General features: G+C 41.8%; 1 protein-coding gene across 1 annotated transcript in view; it reads left to right on the top strand.

The window, feature by feature from the left end:
- LOC146635152 (uncharacterized) overlaps positions 1 to 13,824 on the top strand; it is a 33,802-nt gene extending 19,978 nt beyond the window's left edge. The window contains exons 8-9 of the mRNA XM_085350040.1: positions 11,319 to 11,495; positions 13,781 to 13,824. Coding sequence (XP_085206166.1) covers positions 11,319 to 11,495; positions 13,781 to 13,824 — 221 coding nt within the window. The remainder of the gene's footprint in view (positions 1 to 11,318; positions 11,496 to 13,780) is intronic.
- The last annotated feature ends 892 nt before the right edge of the window (positions 13,825 to 14,716 follow it).

The following is a 14,716-nucleotide window of genomic DNA, read 5'->3' as shown; positions in this document are numbered from 1 at the left end:
CCACCGACAGGTCCCGCATGCCACAGCCGCTCTATCACGTGATGCATACTGCTCCGACTGCTAACGTTCTGAGGTGAGTTACGGCGTGTTGCAAGTTTTGTGAGGTGCTTTCGTGATATTTAATGGATCGGATTACATTTTTTATTTTTCTCCGATATCCGATCCAGTAATTTAGGTCAGTATCGGACCGATACCGATACGTAATATCGGATCGGTCCATCTCTAATAATTACACAGCAAGCAAGACACGAAGTAGGCAAAGTTCTTCTTGTTACTCATGCATGAGGGAGACCTGCCTGGAGCCAAGTGTCGTTCCACCACTTGACCTCCGTCAGACTCTCAGCCAGGTTCCTCATAGCACTCCTCTTATTGTGGTTAAATGAATATGCATAGGGTCATTAACATATGACGTCTACATACACACAAAGAGTGTGTGTGTGTGTGTGTGTGTGTGTGTGTGTGTGTGTGTGTGTGTGTGTGTGTGTGAGGAAGTCCAGCAGTTCATCACAGATTATAAACAACAACAAAATAAACTACCACAGCTATGCAGATGACACACAAATATATATCACAATGTCACCAGGAGACCGAGGCCCTGTACAGGCTCTTGGTAAATGCATTGAGGAAATTAATGACTGGTTGTGCCACAATTTTCTCCAACTAAACAAAAACAAAACTGAAGTAATAGTCTTTGGCGCCAAAGAGAAACGATTACAGGTCACCAGAGAACTTCAATCTATACATCTAAAAACCACAAACCAGGCGAGAAATTTGGGTGTAGTAATGGATGCAGACCTAAACTTAGAAAAACACATTAAGACAATAACAAAATCAGCTTACTATCACCTCAAGAATATATCAAGGATAAAAGATCTGATGTCTCAACAGGACCTGGAAAAACAAGTCCATGCATTCATCTTTAGTAGGCTTGATTACTGTAACAGCATCTTTACAGGTCTACCTAAAAAATCAGTCAGACAACTACAGCTCATTCAGAACTCTGCTGCTCGAGTCCTCACTAAGACCAAAAAAGTGGACCACATCAGTCCAGCTCTGAGGTCTTTACACTGGCTGCCTGTCCGTCAGAGGATAGACTTTAAAGTTCTGATACTGGTCTATAAAGCTCTGAATGGTTTAGGACCAAAATACATCAATGACCTCCTGACCCAGTATGAACCTTCCAGATCCCTCAGGTCATCTGGATCCGGTCTTTTATCAGTTCCCAGAGTCAGAACCGGACACGGAGAAGCTGCATTCAGCTTTTATGTGTTAGGGGTTCCAAAAGAGACTCAGGCGCAGGCCAGGGTTTTCCTTTAAGCGAAGGACAGTGCGTTTATTTACAGTGAACACATACACCAAGTGGCTATATACAACGTGCAGGGGAAATGGGTCCGGGTCGCCAGGGTCCGTGGGAAACAGGGTTGGGAGAAGGGTGTTCCACACTTTCTGTACAAAACGTTCCCCCCTCAATCACTCCTCTCCGCATCGGGTTCCAAAAACGATCTACACACAAAACGTTAGCAGGATAATTATAAGAAATTCTCAAGGTAAAGGTTAGCCGAAACACAAGTCTAACTGACACTGATAGCTCAACGATCCAGCGAAGACTAGTGCAGACTCGCCATCTAAGTAGTGCAGTAATCAGCTGGGATCAGCGGCCGGTGTGGTGATGAGCAGGTGTGTGGGCCAGCAGCGGGAGCCCGCAGTGAGCATCGCCGTGGCGAGAGAGAGAGAGAGTGAGAGAGAGAGGGCGAGAGAGCAAACAAACCACAAACATATTGCCCAATAGAGGATTGACCAGCGGGGCACAGGGACCATGACATTATGCTCCTTATATCTGGAACAAACTCCCAGAAAGCCTCAGATCAGCTGAAACACTCAGTTTATTTAAATCCAGGTTGAAGACTCACCTGTTCTCAGCTGGATTTGAATAAAACACCAAATCCACACTTTTAAGTATAAATTTCAAAACTTAAATTTTAACTACTGATTTTATCTACTGTTTTTTTAATAAATTTTAAATCATGCTTTTTTATTTGTTTTTGTTTTTAATGTCTCTGTAAAGCACTTTGAATCACCTTGTTGTTGAATTGTGCTATATAAATAAACTTGCCTTGCCTTGCCTTACTTGGCCAAAGATCCAGGACCATGAATCATCATTATTTGTACATAACATGTTTTATAGTTTGTAGATTTCTGTCTTTTAAATTCACTGTTCATGATATCTAAGAAATCTATCAAGATGAAGAGAAGAGTGTTTTGGAATTTTTCCATTAAATAAAGCCTGCAGACGAGCGGTGAGCATTAGCTAACATTCTTTAATCAAAAAACAAAGATCAGACAACCAAGCTTGTGGAGAGCCTGCATGATCTCGGGGCAAACGGTCAGCAGTCGCCCTAGTCTAGCATGGCTCTCAGTTAAATACCTTCTTCAGGAACAAAAGGCAGTACACAGCTGTTTCACACCTTAAGGTTCACACTCCCTTGCTACCTCCCAGAGTCCTGAAAGAGACAAAAGACTCTTCCTGTGGAGTTGTCTGCTTCCCCCAACTTCCTTACTACACCCCCACCATTTGTCTTACTGTATGAGTGTGAGACTTCTTCAAATCCAGTGGCACAAAGGCATTATAGGATAGAATAAATTGATTAATACATAAATAAAAGAAATTCCTATACAATTGATAGAGAAGTGTTTGACTTTTTAACTTCATCATGACAAAATAAGTCTGCTACAGTTGATGTAACCCAACACTGACCAACCACTGTGCACCAGTATGGGCTCTTTATCCCATTACAAACTACCAAGTATTTTCATGCAAAATTTGAATAAGATGAAGTTAGTATACTAAGTTTGTTTTGCAGAATGTTTCACTCCATGAAAGTAATTGATTGAACTACAAAGCTTGTAATCATGTTTCCTGTCGTTTGAACTGTGTGTGTTTGTGTTCAGACTTTAAACCAGAGCGAGACGTCATCTACTCTTCACTGAAGTAGTCCACCAGTCCAACCATTGACATCCAGCTGCTGGTCTCTAACTGGACCCCCAGCACCTCAGACCAGAGCACATCCAGAGGCTTTTCTATTTATTTTTGTCTTTAATTATGTAATTTAAAAAAAACACAGGAGTTATTCTTAAGTACTTAAAACCAACCATGATAATTAAAGTATGTTAATATGTTTTATGGGCACAGTATCTTCGCTGTTATTAATACTTAATCTATGCATCCGGCACTTTGTTCTTGTTCCCATGTCAGTGATTTAGTTTCACTGTTGGATTAATAAACTTTTGTTCTCACTTGTTTTTCTCATGTGATTCTTTGGGTTTCACCAAAGTCTCAGATGTAAAAATAAGAATTGTGTTGGTCAATTGATACAAAACTCTTCAGTGCAAAAATTATAATTAAAACCCAAAAACAGGAACTTGTCAGTGAATGGCACAAAAACAAGCTTCAGAGGGGAATAGAGTATGAGTAAGACTATAGCCGGGATTTAGAAACGAGTGAGGACCAGAATTCTTCTCTTGATGTATCATACTAAAAGTGCAATCCTGTCATCTATTCACCAGGATAAAATGTCACACTTATAAAGAAACAAGAGTTGGAATCAAAAACAAAAAGTTTAAAGAATTTTAATTTGTTCTATCCTTTTGCAGGAGCAGCTGTGTATGTATAAATATGGAAGATGAATGTTGTCTGTGTGAAACAAAGGAAACAAAACATTTAAAAAATGCAGATTAGATTAATTATTTTAACTTGACATGAAATTAGCCTGACTTACTTTATGCCTCTGGCCCTACTGAGCCTCTGATTCACTCCTGGTGCCTGAACCAACAAGTTAACCAGTTAATAACCTAAATATAACCCAGTGAGTGGCAGGCAGGCCAAAACTTTACAGAATTCTCTACTTTAAAAATAGTGGTTTGTGCCATTTTTCCATCTTATTCTGAAATAAAAGAAAAAAAAGAAGGTTTAAAGTCTTGACCTCAGTGATCTTATAGTTCATTCTGACCATGATTGTGTGAAATGTCTTAATGTCTTTACTACCTTACTCAGCAAGAAACCATACAGAAGGAGCTGATAAGACAAAAAAAATCAATTTTATTTACTGATTGTTTCATTTTAAGCACAATTGAACAAAATAATATTTTGCTTTCCTGTATTACTAGAATTAATATTAAAATTAACTAAAATAAAAATAATAATAAAAATGAAATAAAAGAAGAGGATTGAATGAATGTTGTGGTGATCAGCAGGAGAGTACAGCAGAAAGTAATTTTGACTGTTCACAATAAATATGTTCATTCGTAATAAACTGTGGAAGCGTCATTGACGATCTGCTTATATCCATGTGGTAATAAAACTATAACACCTCCCTCTAATGGCCACATGTAAAACTTGTGTGATTACGTGAAAGTTTTAAAGTTGCAGAGAATTGTTTCTCCTCTGATGAAGAGCCATTCAGAGGCTCGTTAGAGAGTTTGGTTTCAGTTATATCATTCTTGTGAACGGACCTGCTGACTATTAAAACTAGAAGATTTTCATTATTAATCTTTAAAACTGAGTGACAGATTCTTCTGAAATGTCAATATTTAGTCGTTCACATCACATAGAACACGTTTAATCTGTTAGAGATTTTGATATAAGAGTGAAATTATTTAAAGCCAATTCATAACGGTTTTTATTCATTTATTTAAACTTTAAACAATTTAAAGTTCCCTAAATTTTAAGTGAAATGTCTTTTTGCCGAATTATATCATGTAATGTTTTACTTGAACCTCATGGTGGCAGTGTTGCTCACTGTTAGGTTACTTGGAAGACAGTGCATCACAGACATCATGTGTTTAAACATTAGGGTGCATTTACTGCAGAATCAATGTACTTTAGTGTACTTTAATCTTCATCAGTGTTGGATCACATTATATTGGACATTATTAGTTTCGTCGACTGAGAAAATTGTCGGGCGGTGGAAGGAATACTTCGAGGACCTCCTTAATTCCACTGACACGTCTTCCGAGGAGGAAGCAGAGTCTGGGGATGAGGGGAATGACCCGCCAATTTCCGGGGGCGAGGTCACTGAGGCAGTTAAACAACTCCTTGGTGGCAGAGCCCCTGGTGTTGATGAGGTCCGCCCCGAGTTCCTGAAGGCTCTGGACGTTGTAGGGCTGTCCTGGTTGACACGCCTCTGCAATGTTGCGTGGAGATCAGGGGCGGTACCTGTGGACTGGCAGACCGGGGTGGTGGTCCCCATCTTTAAGAAGGGGGACCGGAGGGTGTGTTCCAACTACAGGGGGATCACACTCCTCAGCCTCCCTGGGAAAGTCTATGCCAGGGTGCTGGAAAGGAGAGTTCGTCCGCTAGTCGAACCTCGGATACAGGAGGAACAATGCGGTTTTCGTCCTGGTCGCGGAACACTGGACCAGCTCTTTATCCTCTCGAGGATACTTGAGGGTGCATGGGAGTTTGCCCAACCAGTCTACATGTGTTTTGTGGACTTGGAGAAGGCATTCGACCGTGTCCCTCGGGGTGTCCTGTGGGAGGTGTTGTGGAAGTATGGGGTGTCTGGCCCATTGCTACGGGCCATTCGATCCCTATACAACCGTTGCAAGAGCTTGGTTCGCATTGCTGGCAATAAGTCGGACTCGTTCCCGGTGGGTGATGGGCTCTGCCAGGGCTGCCCTTTGTCTCCGGTTCTGTTCATAATTTTTTTTGGACAGAATTTCTAGGCGCAGCCAAGTGGCGGAGGGCTTTCACTTTGGTGGCCTCAGAATCTCATCTCTGATTTTTGCAGATGATGTGGTTCTGTTGGCTTCATCGGGTGAGGGCCTCCAGCTCGCACTGGAACGGTTCGCAGCCGAGTATGAAGCAGCGGGAATGAGGATCAGCACCTCCAAATCTGAGGCCATGGTTCTCAGCCGGAAAAGGGTGGAGTGCCCACTCCGGGTCGGGGATGAGTTCCTGCCCCAAGTGGAGGAGTTCAAGTATCTCGGGGTCTTGTTCGCGAGTGATGGGAGAAGGGAGCCGGAGATCGACAGACGGATTGGGGCTGCAGCTGCAGTAATGCGGACGCTGCACCGGTCCGTCGTGGTGAAGAGGGAGCTGAGTGTAAAAGCGAAGCTCTCAATTTACCGGTCGATCTACGTCCCTACCCTCACCTATGGCCACGAGCTGTGGGTAGTGACCGAACGAACGAGATCGCGGATACAAGCGGCAGAAGTGAGCTTCCTCCGAAGGGTGGCTGGCCTCTCCCTTAGAGATAGGGTGAGAAGTTCGGTCATCCGGGAGGGGCTCAGAGTAGAGCAGCTGCTGCTCCACATCGAAAGGAGCCAGCTGAGGTGGTTCGGGCATCTGACAAGGATGCCCCCTGGGCGCCTCCTGGGTGAGGTGTTCCAGGCATGTCCCACCGGGAGGAGGCCCCGGGGCAGACCCAGGACACGCTGGAGAGATTATATCTCTCGGCTGGCCTGGGAACGCCTTGGTATTCCCCCGGATAAGCTGGAGGAGGTGGCTGGGGAGAGGGAGGTCTGGGCCATGCAGTGCTGCAACTTTTAAGCAAGCATTAAAACTCAGTGGCTGCACATTAACAGCAAAGAACAGTCTGCAGTCTGCAAAAAGAAAGCAATTTTTACTTCTGACTCTGATTATTAAATATGTTCACTGTACTGTACAGCTGATCATTCATTATTATCAGGATGTCCAAAAAACTCACTCAAAAGCCTTCAGCTAATCCAAAATGCTGCAGCAAGAGTACTGACAGGGACTAGAAAGAGAGAGCATATTTCTCCTGTTTTGGCTTCCCTTCATTGGCTTCCTGTTAAATCCAGAAATGAATTCAAAATCCTGCTCCTCACATACAAGGTCTTAAATAATTGTCAGGGTTCCTGGGTCGTTGACCCAGTGTTTTCTGTTTTGTCATGTTCAGTTTATTTTCACATCTGTTTTCCGTGCCAGCATACCGCCTGCATATTGTGTTCCAGTTATTTCCATGTATCATTAGTCAGACTAAGTTCAGCTGCGTACTCAACGGTTTCTAATCATTCATCACCCAGCGTGTATTTAAGTCCTCAGTTCCATCCGATCGGTGTCGTGTCATTGATGATGATGTTGTTCCTATCGTGTGTTCAGTCCAGTCAGCCAGCCATCCATCCTATCATCTGTTGTCTACTTATTCAATAAACCTCGTTCTGCACCAAGAGTCCTGCATGTGGGTCATCCCTTCCTCGCCACCGCACACAACGCCTGACAATAATCAGGCCCCATCTTATCTTAATGACCTTGTAGTACCATATCACCCTATTAGAGCACTTCGCTCTCGCTCTGCAGGCCTACTTGTTGTTCCTAGAGTATTTAAAAGTAGAATGGGAGGGAGAGCCTTCAGTTTTCAGGCCCCTTTTCTGTGGAACCAGCTTCCAGTTTGGATTCGGTAGACAGACACTATCTCTACTTTTAAGATTAGGCTTAAAACTTTCCTTTTTGCTAAAGCATATAGTTAGGGCTGGACCAGGTGACCCTGAATCCTCCCTTAGTTATGCTGCAATAGACGTAGGCTGCCGGGGATTCCCATGATGCATTGAGTTTTTCCTTTCCAGTCACCTTTCTCACTCACTATGTGTTAATAGACCTCTCTGCATTGAATCATATCTGTTATTAACCTCTGTCTCTCTTCCACAGCATGTCTTTTATCCTGTCTTCCTTCTCTCACCCCAACCGGTCACGGCAGATGCCCGCCCCTCCCTGAGCCTTGTTCTGCCAGAGGTTTCTTCCTGTTAAAAGGGAGTTTTTCCTTCCCACTATTGCCAAAGCGCTTGCTCATAGGGGGTCATATGATTGTTGGGTTTTTCTCTGTATCTATGAAGCGCCTTGAGGCAACTTTTGTTGTGATTTGGCGCTATATAAATAAAATTGAATTGAATTGAAATTGAATCAGGATGTCCATACATGTTAAAAATTAGTCTGATCATCATATTTATGAACACATGTCACACAGTGGAAATTTGTGTTTTTATGTTTTATCAATCTGTGTATTGGTACATAGTGTTGATTTTATGATATTTATTTTGTGATATTTATATTGCATGTTTGTTTATTTATATTTATACGGCATGGTTTTATCCTCATATTTATATTATGTGTGTTAATGTTGTACCATGTTCCTTTAATCCACTGTGGACTAAACAGACAATTGTAGCCACCTGTGAGGTGGGGGCGTTCCCCAAGGTGGCCTATCAGCTGCCAGGTTGACCTGTTAAAGGGGATAGCGAGCGCAGAGACAAAGAGAGGAGTGACACACGAAAGGTGAGCAGGAGAAAAAGGAACGCGTGCAAGGCCGCACGTGTGTTGAAGGAACTGCTGCCTGACTGTGGGGTGCTGTTCGGCGATCCAGTCCCAACGGCAGGAACAGCAACAGTGGGTGGCGATGGCCGCAATTCACAACAGGGCATGGATGCCCTTCTGCCTGCATCTGACGGTGAGACGAGGGATGCCATGTTCAGGTGTGGAGTGGGGCGGGACTGTGCGGCGACGCACTGTCAGGAGGAGACAGGTCTGCGATAGGAGCCTCCTCCCTGGTCTGCTGCTGGCGTGTTTTACCATCCCGGAAGAGAAGTTCCTCTCCTGTCTCTTTCATATAAGGACCACTCGCCCATGTGTGGCTGGACTGTGGGATTATGGGACTATGGGAGGGTAATTTTAGCATATGGAAAACATGTTTTAGCCTTGTTTTAATAGTGTATAGTTATTTCTGCCGGCAGGGTTTTTAGCGGGTTGCAACACTATTTTTATTGTATACGGGGAATTTTATCTTGTATTTGTGACTGTTTTTTTTTTTTATGGAAATAAATGGTGTTTGAAGCCAGCTTAGTTTCTGTGCCCTGAGCGCTGACCCGCTCACTCCCCTTTCGCTTGTATGTATAAAGAGGTGGTGGTGAAGATTTAGGTCCACCAGTCTTAGCGGCATATTTAAGTAAATATATTTTTTAATAACGCGTTGAATAAAATACTGAAATTTTATTAGGAACTGCACATGATCAGCTCGTTTATTCCTCAGAACAAACTGAGGAAGCATCACTGATGAGCTGCTTGTATTCATTAAAGTGTTTAAAGTCCAACATCTCCCTCTAGTGGTCACATATAAACCATGTGTGAAGATGGTGTTCATGTAAATGTGAATCATAGTGTTCCAGTCAGTCATCAGTGTGTCTCTGCACAGCTGTAATTAAAATGTGTTCAGAGGGCCTCAGTGTCTGAATGGTTCCAGTTCAGCTCCATAACAGCAGCGTCCCTGGTTTAATTCCTGTGTTTCAGCTCATATCTGCCTCTCTCACTGAGGGGGACGTCCACTACATGGACATGGATTTGTTCATCAACCAAAATACAGATCACTGAGAGCAGAGGATAGATTGGATAGACGTTAGATCCTCTTTAACGTTTGTGAATAAACTGTGAAGTTTCACTGAGTACAATGTGCTTTATTGATCCTCATATAAAACTTATTACTTTTTTTATAATACATGGGCATTGCAATGTGACATATTTAAGAATAGATTCTTTAATGAAACGGATATTCAGCACTACTTCCGGGGCATCAGTTGTACCACCGTGTCTGTACTAAGAAAGAAACAGGACATCTTCAGAAGAAGACGGAGGACTTTACTAGGTGTGACGGTGACAGAAATATATACATGTGTTTTTTATAATGTTATCACATGTAGTGAGACACCCACAGTCTTTGTACTTATAGATAAACCACAGACTCAGAGGAAGAGGGCGGGCTTTACTTGGTGTCAGTGACAGAAATGAAAAAAAGGTCAAATGAGTGAGAAGGACGATGAAGGAAACATCTGTGCTGTGTCTGCTCTGTAAGTAGAATCTCTGTGTTTGTTTGAATTCTTGTACTTTGACTGTCTGCTCTCCTGATAACTGATGATGGAGGAGAAGACATGAAAAACAAATCAGGCTGAATTCAACTTCAAACACCACGAGGACCAACTGCAGGTCTGAACTGACTCTTTATCTTTGCTCAGGAGTCGAGGAAACACAGCAGGCAGTGAAAAGATCAAATCATTCACTCATTATATCAACACAGCTGCACAGTGGACACATGACTTTACTCTGGTATTTTTTAAGCTAATATATTGTGTATATTCACAGTGTAGTCACGTGAACATATATATTTTTATTATTAATATATTCATATAATTTTGTTAACTTTCAGAGCTGCTATTTAAAAATGCCAAACTAGAGGCAGAAGAAAAAATTGTGAGATTTTCAATAGTTGCTTTTCAGCATCTGCTGTTGAAATGATTGTAGTATTAGAGGCATCATAACGGTCCAGTTGTTAGTGCTGTTTGTGTTGAGTTGTTCTTTATGTTCACCTAAAATCAACCTGAGTGTCATTTCTCTTTAGTTCTGATCTCACTGCTGAGCTGCACAACAAACCAAGGTCAGTAACCTTCTTCTGTCACCTGATTAATGCTCACTGATTTGACCTGATCTGGTTCAAGTAGTGATAATGTCATATGTCAGCACTCGAGATGTGATGCAGAGGCAAGTTGAACTGAAGGCTTTTTATCAGCACTTTATTGAGCTGATAAAAAACAGATTTTGACAAAAGCAAACAGTGATCATCAGTTTTTCATTTTAACCCTCACAGCTCGTCTGACTGTGAGTCCCAGCAGCTCTCAGTTCTTTGAAGGAGACTTTGTGTCTCTGAGCTGTGAGGAGGATGACAGCTCTGCTGGATGGACTCTGAGGAGAAACACAAATGCAAGACAGAGGACTCAATGTGGAGATGGGTGGGGAAAACCAGCTGGTTTGACCTGTAACATCACTGTTTTTCCATGGGACAGTGGAGTTTATTGGTGTGAGTCCAGAGAGGGTCCCATCAGTAACATGGTTAACCTGACAGTCACTGGTAAGCTGAGTGTGTGGAGTTAGTGTTGATGAAGCTGTGTGTAAATGGATGAAATGCTGTAGTTTGTCTCTGTGTTGAGGTGGATCAGTGATCCTGCAGAGTCCTGTCCTCCCTGTGATGGAGGGAGATGACGTCACTCTGCTCTGTAAAACAAAGACCACTCCCTCCAACCTCCCAGCTGCTTTCTATAAAGATGGCTCCCTCATCAGGAAGCAGCCTACAGGTCACATGACCATCCAGCATGTTTCCAGGTCTGATGAAGGCCTCTACAAGTGTGACATCAGCGGTCATGGAGAGTCTCCATCCAGCTGGATCACTGTCACAGGTGACACACTCACCTGTCTGTGTTTCTGCAGCTTTCAACATTCACAATGTGACGACAACTTAATGACTGTGTTTGCTTTATTTTAGACAAACACACCACCACACCTGCACCTAAATCCACACCTCCACCTACATCCACACCTCCTCCATCACTCTCTCCTGCGGTTCTCTCTGTGTCGTCATTTGTTGGATCATTCTGTTTTGTGGTTCTACTGGTGTTACTGGTTCTGCTGGTGAGACGATATGTTCACAGGAAACTCGAAGGTGAGACTCAGCGTTGTTCATTTTAAAAACAGGAAGGATCATGTAGACATCATTTGGAGTTAAAGATCATTTTAAATTCCTTCTCAGCGTCTTTACTTAAATTCTTAGCCTGACTTTAATAAAGTTAATTTTGTAGTTTCTGTGACATCCTAATGTGTTGAAACTTCACCCTGATTATGAACGCTTACAGCTCTGTGAGTGTGGTTGGTCACTTATGCCTGTATTTCCTATATTTAATGCATCAAAAACATTTCCCGGCTTCTCTGCTCTCTCTGTTCCTCCTGATGAACGCAAAACTGAATTTAACAACCAAAATCATATTTTTTTAGTCTTTCTCCTAAAACACCCGGTAAATGTTACTTTCAAACTGAACAAAATTAATTTGTTAATGTTTTTTGTCTTTAGCAAAATTTTGTGTGAGTCACAGCAACCTGCAGTGTGTTTTCATGATAATGAAGAATCAACATCACCTCTTCATGACACCAGCTACATATACTCAGAAGCACAAGACACTTCTCTTTTGGCTAATAATAGTGTTCATGCTGTGAGAACATGTTTGCTTTGAGCTTTGTGGTGAAGCGCGTCAGTGTGGAAATAATGGCAGCTTCGTGGTTGTGCACCTTTCTTGTTCTTAGAGACACCTCGCTTTTCTGTGTGCTTGTTGGCAAAAAAAAGAAGAAAAACTGTAAAAAGGTGCATAAAAGTAATTAATATTAAATAATAAAACTTATTTATGTGGCTGTATTGCAATAATATCACAACGCTGTTGCAGTTGTACCTGCAATAATTTTAATGTGTTTTATTCTACAGAGAGTGAACCAGCTGCTTTTGATCTGTCACAGAGAACTGAATATGTCAGTTATTGACTAAAAACCATCAGAACGTGGTCCAGGTACAGCTGCTTTTTATCTTTCACTTTGGACGGAGAAAAGCTATCTGCTCACCTTGTTTCCATTCACCATGCTAAGCTAAGCTAACCGCATCAGGACTTGTGAAACAGACTTCTCATCACTGTCACACAAAAAAAATCTTTTGCGTTAGTACCGACTCAGATCGACTCAACATGATTTGATTTGGATCAAGTAATTTTTTCATTATAGTCTAGTACCATAGACTATAATGGTACTAGACTCACATTATAGTCTAATGTGAGTGGTCATTGCAACAAAGGTGGGTGACAAGGCCATAATAGACCTGCTGCTCGGTCTGTGGCTCTTCGTCAGACTTGGGGACCACAGCGTTGTTTTTTCTTTGCTATTTCAATTTCTGGGTTTCACAAATGGTGTGACGCTCTCAAGACTCATCGAGGGACGGCACTGACAGTCCAATCGGTGGCATGCAGTTTGTTGACATGATATTTTCAGATGGCCTTGGATAGTATCACAGTGCAGTAGATACTAAAAAAGTACCGGATACCAGTTACTATGACCTAATGGAAAACCCTGACAGATGTGGCGAGCTAACCTGAGTAGGTACTAATGGAAAAGTATTTCCTGAATAACTGACCTGCTCCTTTAATGAGATATGAGCAGCAGGAAGTGAGGGCAGTTACAGATGTGTGTTCCTCTTTATTCCTCTCAGAATAAAACTAGCTCCTACACTTAGTGTATTTTGTGTCACACTAAATATAATGTTTTTGTGATAATGTTCTAGAAAACGTTTTTGTCTACTTTTTGATAAGTAAGAAACACTTTGGACAGTACAAACAGAACCTGACAGAAGCCAGTTTCTATTGAAATGTAAAGAAGAAGAAAAAATGGTGATAATCTTTGTTTACAGAGGACCTGTTCTGGTGTTTCTTATTTTTTTTTTGTCATATGCCTCATGTTCCTCTTGTGGATGTTTGTATTGAACAAAGTTTCTATTAATGGGTTCAGTGTATATAAATGTAACTGTGAACCTAAAGCTCAGGCTGCAACTCTAAACTAATCCCTAATATGACAGATAAGCTCCAGGGAACAGAGGGAGAACAGACAGGGAATGCAGAGGGAATAAATTCAAAGTAAAAATTCAAGGTAAAAACTGAAGCTGAGAGAAGAAACAAACTAGAAGAAATCATGTGATCAAAGTTAAAGATCAGCACAGATCTGTGAGCTCTAGGTTTGAAGAAGCAGCTAAAGTGTGAACAGAATGGAAGCTCTGTGATTTGTATCGGAGCTGGTTCCCAGTAAAGTCTAAACTGGGACTGTGTGTGATGCAGAGAGATGGAGATTGGAGTTCTTTACTGAACTAAAAAGCTTGTAATCATGTTCCCTGTTGTTCTAACTGTTTGTGTTTGTGTTCAGACTTTAAACCAGAGCCAGATGTCGTCTACTCTTCACTGAAGTAGTCCACCAGTCCAACCACTGATGTCCAGCTGCTGGTCTCTAACTGGTCCCCCCAGCACCTCAGACCAGAGGACATTCACATGCTAACAAGACTTCTGTGGGTTTCACAAAGGTCTCAGATGGAAAACTGGACTTCTGGTTTGGTTCTGGCTAAATGACACATACCTCTATTAACTGAAGAAAACAAAGAATAAAGACTAAACCACAACCTCAGCCTAAATACAACCGGAGCATCAACCTGTGTCTTTAAATCTTCTTTTATTTGTGTTTGAGACTGAAGAGTGTTATCTCTTTGTTTACTCAGTCACCTAGAAACCAACCAGCAGCCACTGGCATGGTGAAAAAGTTTTATAATTTTTCCACTTTTCTAGGTAAATAAATATAATTGCCTGGTAGTAGTTATTTGTATTTTTTCCACCTCTTCAATTAATTTTTAAATATTAATAAACAAGTCAATAAAGAATTCTTTTTACTGATGGTATGAGTTGCAAGATCTTTGGGTTGATATTGTTACAGCATCACCTTGATCACAAACTACGCCATTGTTGATCTAAAACTCATCATAAAATTCAATGAGATAAGACGGGTAAAGGAGAGACATGAAATGATCATGAACAAGCATGTCCAATTCAGCTTTGGAGACAACAGTCCTGACTTTAGCCATATTTCTTAAATGGTAAAAGCTAGAGTGGGTTACAGACTTGATGTGAGCATAAAAAGTCAAATATTGGTCAAAAAATAACCAGAGTCTGAGCAGCAGCTTTTACCATGGATGAGAAAGAACCCAGATGTGAACAGTGTTCTTCAATAGTTGACTTTAGTTTCCACAAAGCATTGTTGTTACAGCAGAACAGCTGATGTTTAACAACAGTTTAACCCTTAATTGACCAAGGT

Source organism: Diplotaxodon limnothrissa, linkage group LG3 (genome assembly GCF_057381915.1).
Source record: "Diplotaxodon limnothrissa isolate DT_005_m linkage group LG3, D_limnothrissa_male_GT1.1, whole genome shotgun sequence".
In the NCBI taxonomy this organism is placed as follows: domain Eukaryota; kingdom Metazoa; phylum Chordata; class Actinopteri; order Cichliformes; family Cichlidae; genus Diplotaxodon; species Diplotaxodon limnothrissa.
The sequence above is the reverse complement of the archived record's forward strand: the minus strand, read 5'-3'. Positions and strand labels throughout refer to the sequence as shown.